We start from the raw sequence: 14,073 nt of genomic DNA, 5'->3' as shown, positions 1-14,073 counted from the left end.
CCTTTCTGCTAACTCCTCAGGCTTCAACTGGGCTAGACGTTCGCGATGAATATGGAACACCATCACATGGTTCAGCCTCTGTTGAGTCATGGTGCTCTGTAGCCTTGTCTTCAAACGCCTCAAAGCACTAAAAGATTTTTCGGCTTCCGTCGAACTGGCGGAGGAGACGAGGAGCAACCGCAAGAGAGCTTCGACTTCACCAAACATAGCCCGTACCGCTGGATTCATCGACTTGAATATTTGTCTATACCCTTCAACCGACGACAACTGGAACTGGCCTCGAAAAAAAGGCAGACTAAGCTTAAGATTGTTGGAGAGCTCAGGGTACTAACTCACGAGATCTGGGTGGAATTCTCCATTCAGCAACATTGAGTGATATTCGATTATATGAATCCTGAGATGTGTAAGCCCTAACCAAATAGAGCCACGACACTACTCTTTTTCCAAATGTGTGGGGGGACATTTGATATTGTTTTCCTCACCCATCAAAATGTGGGGGGGGGCACTTCTAACACATAAAAAACAAACAGAAAGACATGATGTGACCATCTGATGGCGTCTAAGTTTATTAACTATTGTCAAGAAAGATACCTGATCATCCGTAATTACTTAGTATTTCCTAGTGTACCTTTAACTAGCTTTACCCTTTTAATTGAAAAAAAGAATGAACATTTGATGAATATTTCATGTAGAAGTATGAAAACAATAAACCTAATATTGATTTTAAAAATTTACAATATATCGCTGTGGCAATGCAAGAGCTTTGATTACATTTCAACTATAGCTTCGCGGACATTTATCTACCAGTGGGGTAAATATGACAATAAATCAGAAATGAATGAGCAAAAGACACATGTTTCAAAAGGACATGAACAATATTTGGCAATCATTAATGATGATGTTTCATTGGATTTATATGACGAGAATGAGAAAATGACAGCTCAACGAAAGAGAAGGATAGATGGATCAGTGGACACAAGGGAGAAGACTTGTAACCACCTGAATCTTTGGCACTGCATTGACACACCAAACCTTGAGTCAGATTACATTTTAATTTTCATATCAATGTTATGAAACAGGTATTCTTGCCTTACCTAACCACATTAACCCATCCCCACTCCCCTCTCCTCCTCCTCTCTCTCTCACCAAAACGGTAATCAGCAAAGAAAATTGATCACTCAATTACACTATACCTACTAGCCCAGAATGTTTTATGTAAATTATGCTAGTCCATTGTCTTCAGCTCATATTTAATTATATTTCTAGATTGAGTATATAATATTTACACTAATACAGGAAGCTAACGGTAGTCTGTGTTGACTCACTTTATGTGACGGGAAATGGTACGCTAGAAACACAATCAGCTGCCTAAAGGCATAATTTGGTGTCGGGTTCTAACGCACCGGTGTGTCCATCTTAGCGAGACATAGATATTTCAAATATAATTGGATATTCCTTAATTTACCTCAAGGATTTTTGTGGTCGCAAACGCTTCTGGTTCTTAATAGACGGAGTAAATTATAAACCATTTAATCTAAAATGGAAACTTTTAGCTCCCAGGCAGTATAGTGTGATACTTTATCTTTGAATTGAGCAAACCTTCGGAGATTTTGCACAATTCTATCATCCCTGATATGATTTCGTTGAACTAGAGTATTAAACATATTATATTACCAGGAAGTTTATTTTATCTTCTGTTACTTTGCATGAGCCACAGTATTGTGGTACACTCTACGTAAAATCTAGCTTCTTTGCCTTTAAAGATCTTACTCCCATTGCACATCCGTCAGGAAGAAAAAACAGAAAAGTGGATTTTCATATCATTATATCATATCATCAGCTGCTGAACAAGGAATACACAGCAAACGTTGGCAAGAAAAACAAAAGTACCCAAGCTGTAGGTGAGCTTTGCTCAAACCACATTATTTCATTGAATCTTTGACTCACAGGAACCGAAACTAAGCTATAAAAGAATGACCAAAATGTTAACAAATCATATAACTTTGAGTAGATTTACATATATTGCTATGACTTTATTTCAGCATCCACGTTTCTCTGTATTCGAGAGTGAGTGCCCTTTTGGAGAATAACTTCAAGTACGGATTTTCCCTCAATAAAGACGAGTAAATATTAGGGGAATAATCTACTGCTGAAGTTGTACAATGCCTCTTGACCCAATCAAAAACAACCTTTTCTATGTCTAAGAGAAATTAATGATTGATCCAAGTGTACAATTACTGCCTTTCAATTTTCTTTTTCCACACATGTACTGGAAATATATATATATGGCACCGTTATATATGAAATTGTATTTCGTTTAGGATAATGAAAGGTAATTCATGTTGCTATTTTCAATAGATTTTATTTACAATATGTAGTCATCCCATATCATTTAATGTTAATTTTACAGTGTTCAGTTTTTAGGAAGACAGCTTAAGTTTTTATTACAGTCTGAATACTTTTATACACCCAGACTGTGATGCACAATCACCACCTTCAACAACCAAGAGTTGAGGTGAATCGTCATCATCATTGATAAAGCAAATACCACGGGGATTTATCAATTCTTTTTCGCCGATCGTACCTAGGAAATAACCATCCGAATTATACGTTACGACAGCTCCTTTTCGCCTGACATTTCTAGCTGTCTCATTTCTTTTGTTCAACTTTGATGGGTCAAAAGTCACTGATACATATATGTTGTCCTCATCATCCAATGCAACACCAAAAGGAGTTGCTGGTGCTTGATTGATCCTTGTCTTGATGGATTTGACCATCCTATCCCTGTTAAGATCGATGATCTTGATAACGTTGGTCTTGTCGTCTGCCACTATACATCTATCCTCTGATTGGTTAACAGCAAGATGTGTGAGGGAACCATTCCCCTTGACATCAATGCTTCGTATGTGGGAATAATTGTGCCTAAATACGTCAATAGTATTTGATGCACAGTCTGCAACGTAGATTGTTCCATCTTTACTCACTGCTATCCCAGTTGGTTGCTCCATTACTCGTTTACCAAAGTTGTTTGTGCATGCCATGTGAACATAAACATAGACGCAACTTGTGCAGCTATCTGTGATGAAGAGCTTATCATTGTATTTTGCGATACCAAAGGGTGATATCTGTGTACACTCTTTGTGGGGTGGTTTGTGCATGCCAAAACCATCCCAATCACCCTGCCAATCTGTTTGTACATAGACCTTGTCACTTTCGTCTGTGACATAAATTTCATCAGGTGTGGCCAAAATTCCCTTGGGTGCATGCAAAGTGGGGCTCAGTGTGCGATCCATAATCCCGTTTGGTCGTACCACAATTTTTGATGGGGATCCAACAACTGACACTCCGTTCAGGGTTACCTCAACTAAATGTATTCCTATCTGCTCTGCTGCAAAACTGACTGTGAAATCTCCACTCCTCTTCCTGAAGGCTACGTCTAGAATCGGAATTCTCTCTTTGTCTGGATGTACAACAAAAGCTGTAATACCATCTCTGGATTTGCCTCGAATAGGTTGGCCCTCTACATCACAAAACTGCAGCTTAAGCTTTACAGTGGATCCCTTCAGCTTGAATTGCTTCCCCAGTATTTCCAAGAAACTTGTCTCAGCCACAGGAATACTCTGCCAGCTGGTGTAACCGGAACTTAAATCTACACATGAATTTGTAGGAGACAAAGCTGCTGCTAGAGGGGTGCCAGACTCTGATTCCTTCTCATCCTCCTTGTCCTCCTCTTCCTCTTCCTCCTCTTCCTCAAATATACCTGTCTCTGTTTCATCCTGTGTGTCTAGTTTCCTTATCTCTGCTGCCAGAGTGTTCAACATAAAGTTAGAAGGTAACCCATTGACTCCACCAAATGGCTCCTGTTGTCTGGTATTACAGGTGGGGCATCTCAGCTCACCTTTCATTGCCACCCATTGTTCTAGGCATGTTTTGCAGACCACATGTTGACATGGAAGTGTTTTTGCATTTTCCAGCAGGTCAAGACAAATGGGGCATAGCAGGTTATCTCTCATGGTTTTCACAAGCACTCCTTGGGAGTCTGCAGATGAATGTACATATACAAAATATAAGTTAGAGTTACAGATAAGATATAAAAGAAATCAACAAATAAGATTTACTACCACCATATTTGCACATGGAAATAACGATTGTTTCCATTTCAAAGAGTGTCTTTCTGTTATTGTTCATGCATCTGTTTGCCTATCAAATAATAGTCCTAGTCTAACTATAACATTCTATGAAAGAAGTAATCCACATAAAAGTTTTAATGTGAATAATAAGAAACTAATTTGATAACGCACAGAGAAAGCAAGCTTTTCTGCTACCTTCCTTAGCAATTTCTATTCCCTAAAAGATTGCTTATGTAATATTTGCAACAGTACTGAAGTGTTTCTACTTTCAGCAAAATTATTGATTTACATTTTTGGGAAGTAGCTGTTTAGGCTTCTTAACATGTACAATACTGAAGATAGTTTAAGATATTAATGTAGTGTGCATATGAACAAAAAGGGGACAACCTGTTTACAAGGGGTTTTATAAATTTGTCTACTTTGTATAATATTTCTTATCCAACATCAAATAAAGTATTCCACGACCATCGAATTCAGTTTTGATGAAATCATTACAATGAGTACATTTTATGGGAGGAGGTGGTTGTTAAGTGTATTTAAAACTAGAGTACCTGCAATAATTAAACTATTGTCCTGATGAGCATTCATATTTTGCATCACCGTTATCATCACTTCACGACCTCTTTGGATATATTCAAACAAAATTAATCAATTCAATGGAAACGGTGACCTGTTAGTGTAGTTTTTACACACCACTTTAGGTTGTCCAAAGATATATGAAGGTGGACTTTGAACCTGTTGCTGTACAGTTTGTAATTCTCCACCCTCTCCTCTGACATAAGTTATCAAATATGCAGTTTGAATTACTTGTGTGTACTCAGCAGGCTACATTTATAGGCACACATTGAACACATGTTAAATGATAGAAAAACACCAAGCACACATTACTTGATAAGAGTAACACTACGATCAGAACATAATTAATATTCAAAAGCAATGTCGGCGCTCAATACCCAAACGCTTTATCATTCTCAGAAGATGCCTAAGTATTGATGGAAACTATAAGGTAGGACATATTGAAAATTAGAGTAACTGGTATTATTCTGTCATGAAAAGTGCAACAAGCAACACAGGTGCATTTTAATCACCTTTTTTTACCTTGTTGACAAACACTTTTCACATTTTTTAACCCTGCCTTAGCTAACTCCCGGCCTTCTCATTTATAGCATGGTGGGCTCATCATTGACGCACTTGAGGATTGATCAACGATGTCTATCAAGGAAAAATCCAAATCACTCAACTGTATGTGTTTTTCATATGCGTAGTTCCTCAGAAATATAATGAACTAAAATTATTTAAGGTTCTGTACTTATGCACCGTACAATTGAGGAGAATTTGACCACAAAATGTCTGCCGTGTCAAGTTCTTTCATACTCCTAACTTGACGCATTTGTCGATAAGCTAACTGTTAGTATACATCAATTGACTCTGGATCTGTTTTCTATGCTCTGAGCCTCTAAGCTCAGACGTTCAGGTCCCAGAGAGTAGTGGGATCATATTAGTTATTCTTAGGGAGTAAGATTTCCAAATGCCAAAAATACGTGCAAAGCTGAGGGGAGGATGTTAAAAGCTTTAAAAAAACACAATTTGATCAGCACATACCTGAAATGGATTCAAAGTCATGAAATATTGAACTCTGGGTGACTGCAAAAAGTTTAGGTTGCCCACTGTATCGTTGCTAGTAATATCTGAAGGTACGTCAATTATGAAGCCTTTACTATACTATTCGTGGACATCAATATTAGACACTGGTAAGCATAAAGTTTTGTCTTGTTTCATCAAAAAGACGGATTCTTCTTGTTGGACAAATCCTACTTACCTTTCTTTGATGATTGCTTTGTAGAAGTTTCACTTGGTTTACTACCTGGTAAAGCTGAAATAGTGTCACTAGATGTGTTAATGGCAGTGGACTCCTTTGGTTTCACTACAACATCCATGAGGGGCTTTGGCTTGGCTTGGTTGGTTGCTGTCAACAATACAAGGTTCAGAAAAATATATAAAAAATAAAGCATATATTGAATGAGAACAAAGATATTTGGATTCTGGCAAAAAATATACGAATTAGAACAAAGAAAAGAGAGAAAACCCAATTATTTAATTTAGAAAAACATTTTTTGTATGCTACAAGTCTGCTAAACTATAAAGTTAAATATAGAGAAGGGAAGGATTAGAAAGCTACAAAATAGCTCATTTGAGACCATTACCCAATGATCATTACATTCAGGTTATTTTCAGTGTCAAAATTCAAAATTTCTGGCTTTGTACCTTTCAACTTCCAACATCATTGGTCAACTTCAGTCAGTTTCTGAAGGTGCTGAAATAATCTTGAACAGTGCATACTCAGTCAAAGAGATCAAAACAGTTTTTTGAGACTTGATACTGTGTTGGCTGACTTATACACCTTTGACCCTTGTTAGTTGTCACACTTGGAGCAACTATGGTGTCAACAGGTAATATCTCAAATAATCTCAAAATTTGCCTTCTTTGTGATAGATTGTTTAGGGATGGTTTTGCAAATAGTGGGCATATGATATCAGACAGTGGCAAAATAGTAGCCCCTGACATTTCAATTAATACTCAAATATTTGCATGAAACATGTGAAACATGATTGTTTTCTATTTTGGAGAGTTGTCCATCACAAAGAACTCTATAATGTAAGCTACAGATCATTGTCTGGGTTTGCTTTGACCATATTACCTTTGAATATATTTCAATACATTTGTATTGCTTGTTTGCTTAAACTCTAACTATATCACCCTTGAATATAATTCAATACGGTACCTTTGTATTGTTTGGGTCTTGCACCTGCATTGTCCTGATTGCTCATGGAAGCGTTCAGCTGGCACATTACATTGTGTTGGCTATCACTAGATGTAACACTCCCACAGCTGGAACAACCATATCCACCACTTGCAGTACCTGCAGAACTTGCACTTGGAGTTGGTTTGTACTCATTACTGAATAAGTTGTACGATGTATCGCCGTTGTACAAGGAACTTGACGAAGCAGCAGCTTTGGTGTGAGCAGAACTGGCAGCGGTTCTGGTAGAAGGTGTACAAGTGGGTTTAGTCGAATGGGTACCAATGGGTCTAGCAGAAGGGATAACAGTGGTCCTGGTAGAAGGGGTACCAGTGGGTCTAGTCGAATGAGTACCAGCGGGTCTAGTAGAAGGGATAGCAGTGGTTCTGGTAGAAGGGGTACCAGTGTGTCTAGTCAAATGGGTACCAGTGGGTCTAGTGGGAGGGGTAACAGTGGGTCTAGCAGGAGGGTTAACAGTGGGTCTAGCAGAAGGGTTAACAGTGGTTCTGGTAGAAGGGGTACCAGTGGGTCTAGAAGAACGGGTACCAGTGGGTTGAGCAGAAATTGTAAAGGTGGTTCTGGTGTAAGAGGTACACGTGGGTCTACTGTAAGAAGTGTCAGTGGTTCTTGATCTAGCACTGATGCCGTCATATGCAGGCCTTTGTGAGCTGATGTGTGAGCTGAGAGGATCTGTAGTTGTTGCAGTCCTGTACAGGCCAGTGCTGTATGAGTCTCTGCTGAGTCTATGGCTCTCTGTTGGCAGATGGTTCAGGGTGCAATGTATTAACATTTTCAAAACTATTGATCATATGACTGACACAATTTGATTGAGGTATTGTACTTTATGAACTGTCCAAATAACTTCGGGGTACAGAGTCAAACTCTTTATGTATTAATTTCTCACAGCTCTGTATAGGTGTTCAATTTTGTTCCTGAGGAAATTGGTTTCTTTTAGAAGAATGGAAGAAACTGTCAGAAACATTTCCTGTTTGTAAACCTAATTTTGAATAAAGAACATTACAGAACCAAACCTTATCTAATGAATGAAAAACCCCTCTTGAAAATAGATACTGTAAATAAATTTTCCTGACAATGTCTTACATCTCTTTGATGAAATCACGCTAAACACATTAGAATTGTGTTAGCATTTTGCCTTATCAGCACCAAGTTGACTTCTCCCTCCTAAGGAGTAAGCAGCATTTAATACCTGGTATAAGGCAGTGACACTATCTGGGATAGGGTAGTGACACTATCCGACTTTATGGATATGAGTGAACTGTGAACCCTGCAAACATATTTGACGAATTCCCAAAGTCACTTTACATGACTTTATGGCAAGAATTAGGATTTCTTTCTATGTCAGTTTCCAGGATAGGGTTTGCGCCTAATAGAAAAACAGCGGGCCTAATTCCTACAGGTAGCCAGGGTATTAAGAATTATTTAGTTTGATTACTTGGACCAATCTGGAGTGATTTCTGCCATCCTGCTTCGGTTTGTGCAGAGTTTCATCAGAAAAATACTTTTAGTAGACAACGGTTACGCACTGTGGTCTGACAATTTGTGGCTTTAAATGAATTAATTGGATTATACGACAGCACTATCTGTGCTCTCTACAGTAGGCAAACCTCGGTCCCAACACTGTGTTGGTTTTAATTGTAATAATTGTCATTCAGAAGACTTACTGCAGATCTACAGATATTACTGTATGAGGTTGCGAACAACAAAACAATGTGCAGATTTTCTAAGAGTAAATTTCCTACCTCGGAAGAAATCTGCCAACCTCTTCCACTATCCTTCTATCAAGTCTGTTATTAAGAGACTCACTTGAAAACACTGACCATGTTGTTATTTAAATAACTTTCACTTCTACTGGCTATTATGATGACATCAATAGTTTTACTTGAAAATATTTCCAGTGTTATGCAATCTATCATGAATTTAATGCCCATTGTCTTAGAAAACCGGTTGAAATCCCTTTCGGATACACATGGGCAATCCTTCAATTCAACATAATTATAGAGTAACTAAATATTTTGGTTGAATACTTCAGATTCCATACCTGGTGAGGGAAGCTTGCTAGATGATTCAAGGTGGAGGCCTCTTTGACTGCTTCTGCTAGAAGTTGCTGCGCCGTGACTTTCTGATTTATCAAAGAGGATCCTTTTGTACCGTCTATAACACTGTTCACAAAATCCCAAACAGTTGCCTTGGTCTTTATAATTGTAACAACCCGATTGAGAGCATTGTCCTCTGCTACTCACCACCGATGACCTTGACTGGTATTGAACTGGAAGAAATTGAAAATTGCAATTTACTTACACGTTGAAGAAACTTCATAGCTATTGCTACTCTTGACAATGACGGGCATAGCAAAATAGTCCTGAGAAGTAAAATGCAACCAGGAGGAAATTCTTTCAATTTTGAAAAGTAAACTAGAGTAGATTGGACTAGCTCAAATGAGTGACTGACTTAACTACAGTTCTTTTGAAGGAAATACAGTTCACAATTATGAGGACAGATGGTTCTTGGAGCTCCAATACAAAGATTAAGATATAACTTATTAAACGAAATGTTTTATGCTCAGACGGGACATATGAATTGAAAATGATTTAATATCCCTATACAAAGGTACAAGACAAGAGCTCCACAATATATCAATCTCTTTCAGTCAAAATTAATTATTTATGTAACTTGAAAAAAATAAAACCATTTCATGGGAAAGTACACATGTGCTCTGACTCAAAAAATTAAAGGTTTTCCCCAAATTAGTCTGTGTCAACTGATTTGTGGAACATATATTCATCATGCATTCATGTAGCAACCACTCCCTCAAACTGGTCAGAAACAATAAAATGGCTTATTATGGTTGAGTGCACAGAATATAGAGTATTAATTGAAAACATCAAGTCTTGGGAATCGGGATTGTCCCTAACAATATTCAACAATCCTGGGACACCTTTTAGCTGCACTTTTGGGATGCCAGAAAGAATACATAAAAATAATATTACAATATCCAAAGTTAAAAACAAAGAATTAACATTTATAATGTAAATATGTAGCAACAATGAAAGTGTCTTTAGTTCAATGTCCCAAAGTGTCTTGTGGGTTCATGACATTATATTTGAAATATTCTTAACTGGTGAAAATGAAAATATCCAACCACCTACGACAAATGTACACCAGATTACTCATAGTATGCTTGCTGAGCTACAGTATGCACAGTAACCCTATACTGTACAGTAAGCTCACAGTAGGCTGTTATTTTGTCAACTTCCTCCCTAAAGCATTTTGCTTTCAACCCCGAGATCATGAGATGCGTATTAATGGTCCAGCCTATTTCGACAGGTTAAGCCTATCACCTTGTTGTCTGGAAGTACTTTGGAGGGGTCAGAACCTCCAGGAAACACTTTTGAATCCTTCTGACACTTTTAGCATTATATAATGTAGAGCCAAACTGAATTTCTTTAGTCAAGCTACAATTAGGCCAAACTAGTGTTCACTTTGGAGTTTTAGCTCAGTGGTTAACGCCAGTGCCTTTCAATCATTATACTGTAAGGTCCCGAGTTCGAGTCACTCCAAGATTAATGTACATGTCGTCCAGCTACAGAGTTGTTGACAATTGACAATTCATAACCATGGACGTTAAATATGAATCTAAGCGACTGACGTCATCTTGCGGAGCCTTTCATAAGCCAATGATGGCTTTTTCGCGAGTTCCTGCTTGCAGGAGCATCTAAATAACAATACATACAATACATACTTTGAATAGACCTGTAACCTAGAGTACATTTTGAAATTATTACATACTACATTGTATATTATGGTTGTGGCTATTTACATGAACGTTGGGTGAACAAGCTTGGTGTGCTTGCTCATTCAACTGACCACAGTCAGTGAGCTGAGAGACTCTTCAAGCTACAGAGTAGAGTATTTGCCAGTGCGACTATGTAACCCATCTAAACAGTTAAATCGCGCCAATCGTTAAGATGCATTATACAATCTTTGTGTACATTAGTGTATACAAGACAAAGAAATTTCAATATACAGTATTTTGTCATAAACATACTTGTTAGCACTTGGAAGGGATGACCCCGAAATTGTTGAAGCCGAATGTAATGAAGGGGGGGGGGGGGGTATGGGGTCCTTCCCCAGTTTGTTGGTACATTCTGAGGCATAATTTAGGCTACTCATTAGTTTTATACATAAGGTCTACATGCAATGTCTGGCAAATGTTTGGCCATATTCCATATCTACCGATAGTTGCCTGAAGAAGCGTTACATCAGGCATATAATGAACCTTTGCTACCTAACCAGTACGATTTATGTAACCGACGAACCTGTAAAAACCACCAATACAACCAGTGTTCGATTTTTCAGGTATCGCATCGCAAAATGCGATCCAAAACGACAAACTTGCGAGACGTTTCCAAATCAGCATCGCACATTGTGCCGATTTGTGCGATACAAATTCCTAGTCAGATTTGGGAGCAAACACTCAAACCTTAACTTACGAACTGTCGATCACAATGTAGAAGTTATAATTTATTGAGTTTATACTCAATGCACAACTTATTCACTTGACCGTATAGCGGGAAAAAAAACCCTGAAAAATAATATCCTACCATAGTTAAGTGTAAAGCAAATACCCTAACCACCTTGGCGGTTACGGATCTCACGTAACTAAAAGGTTCCCTGGCAACGTGCCAAAAAAATGTTAACAAACAGGTGTTACACAGGGGATGAGCTCACAGTTGTTGGGAAGGTACCTGGGCAAATTCGCAGCACATGTACCGTGGTACAGTAGTTGGGTACAGGGTTAAACACTGCAGTTGTAAAAATGTACGCATAGTGCACGCTATTCATTGTTAGGCAGTCTAGAAACGGGCTTTGCTGAACGTTGTTTGTTTCATAATATCGGAAGTTTTGTAAGTTGCACTTTTTAAAGATTGAAAGACAGATTAAATCTCTTTTCATTTTATAACATAATATAGCTACTTTAACTTGTCAGTTTAAACTTTTCATCAGTTTCGTGACAATTTAAATAAAAAAAGTTGTCAGTATTTTGCATCCTCAACTGCGAATGTTTTCATCGCCAGACATCGCAAAAAATGACAACAATTTTCGGGGGCTTTCTCCCCCAGGATCCCCACGAGGGGTTCTACCCCATGACCCCACCATAGCCCTAAGACGTGCCCCTGGACACCACGCCTTTATGCTCGCACGTTACGCGTGCTAGGCAGGCGAACACCGGCGGGAAATCGGCAGTGTGTTCGCGGGAAATTGAACAAGGTTTTCCAACACTGCTGAACTGTGCAGTTACTGTATGCATCATGTTCAAGGTTTTCACGGAGGCCTTTGAGGAAATGAATGGTTAGTACAGTGTATATATGCTGCACTAATGCTGTTTGTAGGCCAAGGTTCACTAAGGTCATTGGTTATATTCGCGCGCCGTAGACGTGTTTTTAGATGTTACGGAGAGTCAGGTTTCCATGGATATTAATCGAAAATGAATCTGAGTTTAACTGACGCTAAAGAAATGGATCGTCTTGGGCAGATTAACAAATCATTGCAAGTATAAATAAGTAGAGGTAGCTCTGCTGTTAAAAAGAAAAGTTCAATATCGGTTTGCTGTTATCGGCAATTAGGCAAAATTTTACCGATACCGATATGCTGCCGATATTGCAAATATCGGCCGATACCGATATTGAAAACGATTATCGTAGCAACACTAGTATAAATAATAATAATAAACAAACATTTTCTAGTTAATACATTGATCGCCAACATTTGGTCCGTTTTGTGGTAATTTCAAAACTGCTATTCAATATTGGGGAACTGCTATGCAACAAAAATATTGTATAGCAATTGTCGAAATTTGTTGCTATGCAATTTTTTGGCCATAAGTCGAACACTGAATACAACACTTACTGTATTGAACCGATGATTGGGTTAAATAAGCAAGAGCGCCATGAAATATTTAAGCTGCCTAATGCAGGCCTGTAGGCCTAGGTTGGATCTACCGTTTCTCTGTATGACTAGCGTTTACTCCTATACTACTACTAGTTTGGAGACCCAAGGATCATGAAGCCTTACACTAAGTTACAGTTACACTTACAAAGTTACAATAGCTTATTTGAGACCCTATTCGTGTTAGTCTATCATTCTAAAGCAATACATGAACGAATTGATCTAAATTACCGTTTGAACTGACAACGTCATCGCTAGGAGTGGAAGGAGACGATGGCTGGCTTGTTTTATTCCCCATTTTGCTTGACCCTTTCTGGGAAGAGGTTAGGACTAGCTTAGGCTACTGGTACGTACTACTGCTAGCTTACAGTAGACTAACGTCAGGCCCAGTCGATACGGATATGTAGCCTGCTGGCTGTAGCCGTTACCAGAGTCATCCGTTTGATACCGGTAAACCAGTGTCTAACCTTGACTTGATCGAGAAGTTATGCCTACGACTAGAATGTTGTCTCTGAAATAAGTTACATGCATCTAACTGTCTCGTTTTAACTGAGTACGGGATTCCTGCCAACAATGACAACTTATACCGCGCCTAGCCCATAACACATTATATTAATTATTATGCTACAATGTGCAGTATAAGTACAAGAACGCGCATACAACAAGAAATGCATACAACGTAAAGCAAGTGTTTATGACGCATAACCTGGCTGGGATTTCTATAATAACAACGGTGATTTCCAAGTCGCAGGCTGGTCTATAATAGATGGCGTAGTTCAAGAAAAGACAACCAAGAATTAGAACATCAACGATGTAGCTCGATTGACTTTCGCAAACCAGTATAAACTATCATGTTTCAAATACACAATGAAAATAAAGAAAGAGAAAAGACTTGATATACTGCTTCTTGTCACAACACTGTCTTCTTACAGATTATGGACGCTTGTCAGTAACTTCCATAGTAAATACTTCGATACATTGGAAGAAAAAAACTTTCAGAAACTTTAAAAAGATATGGCCTCGGCTTCATTTCCCACTTTGAAAACCTTCAAGCACATGACAAAAATTGTCTAATATCCAGCAAGGAAAAAAACAAGTATAAATTGTTTTTATCATAACAGAATCCATCCACAGGGCGACAGCATTTCAATAGACTCCTAATGTAGATCCATACAA

General features: G+C 38.3%; 1 protein-coding gene across 1 annotated transcript; it reads right to left on the bottom strand.

The window, feature by feature from the left end:
- Positions 1–537: 537 nt before the first annotated feature.
- Positions 538–13,504, bottom strand: LOC139971414 (uncharacterized). Its single transcript, XM_071977797.1, has 5 exons — positions 13,129–13,504; positions 8,990–9,217; positions 6,913–7,683; positions 5,950–6,096; positions 538–4,039 (listed from the first exon to the last, which is right to left on the bottom strand). Exons 1-5 carry the CDS (start codon positions 13,193–13,195, stop codon positions 2,445–2,447), a joined length of 2,808 nt encoding a protein of 935 aa, XP_071833898.1. The 5' UTR covers positions 13,196–13,504; the 3' UTR covers positions 538–2,444.
- Positions 13,505–14,073: the final 569 nt, after the last annotated feature.

Source organism: Apostichopus japonicus, chromosome 8 (genome assembly GCF_037975245.1).
Source record: "Apostichopus japonicus isolate 1M-3 chromosome 8, ASM3797524v1, whole genome shotgun sequence".
In the NCBI taxonomy this organism is placed as follows: domain Eukaryota; kingdom Metazoa; phylum Echinodermata; class Holothuroidea; order Aspidochirotida; family Stichopodidae; genus Apostichopus; species Apostichopus japonicus.
The sequence above is the reverse complement of the archived record's forward strand: the minus strand, read 5'-3'. Positions and strand labels throughout refer to the sequence as shown.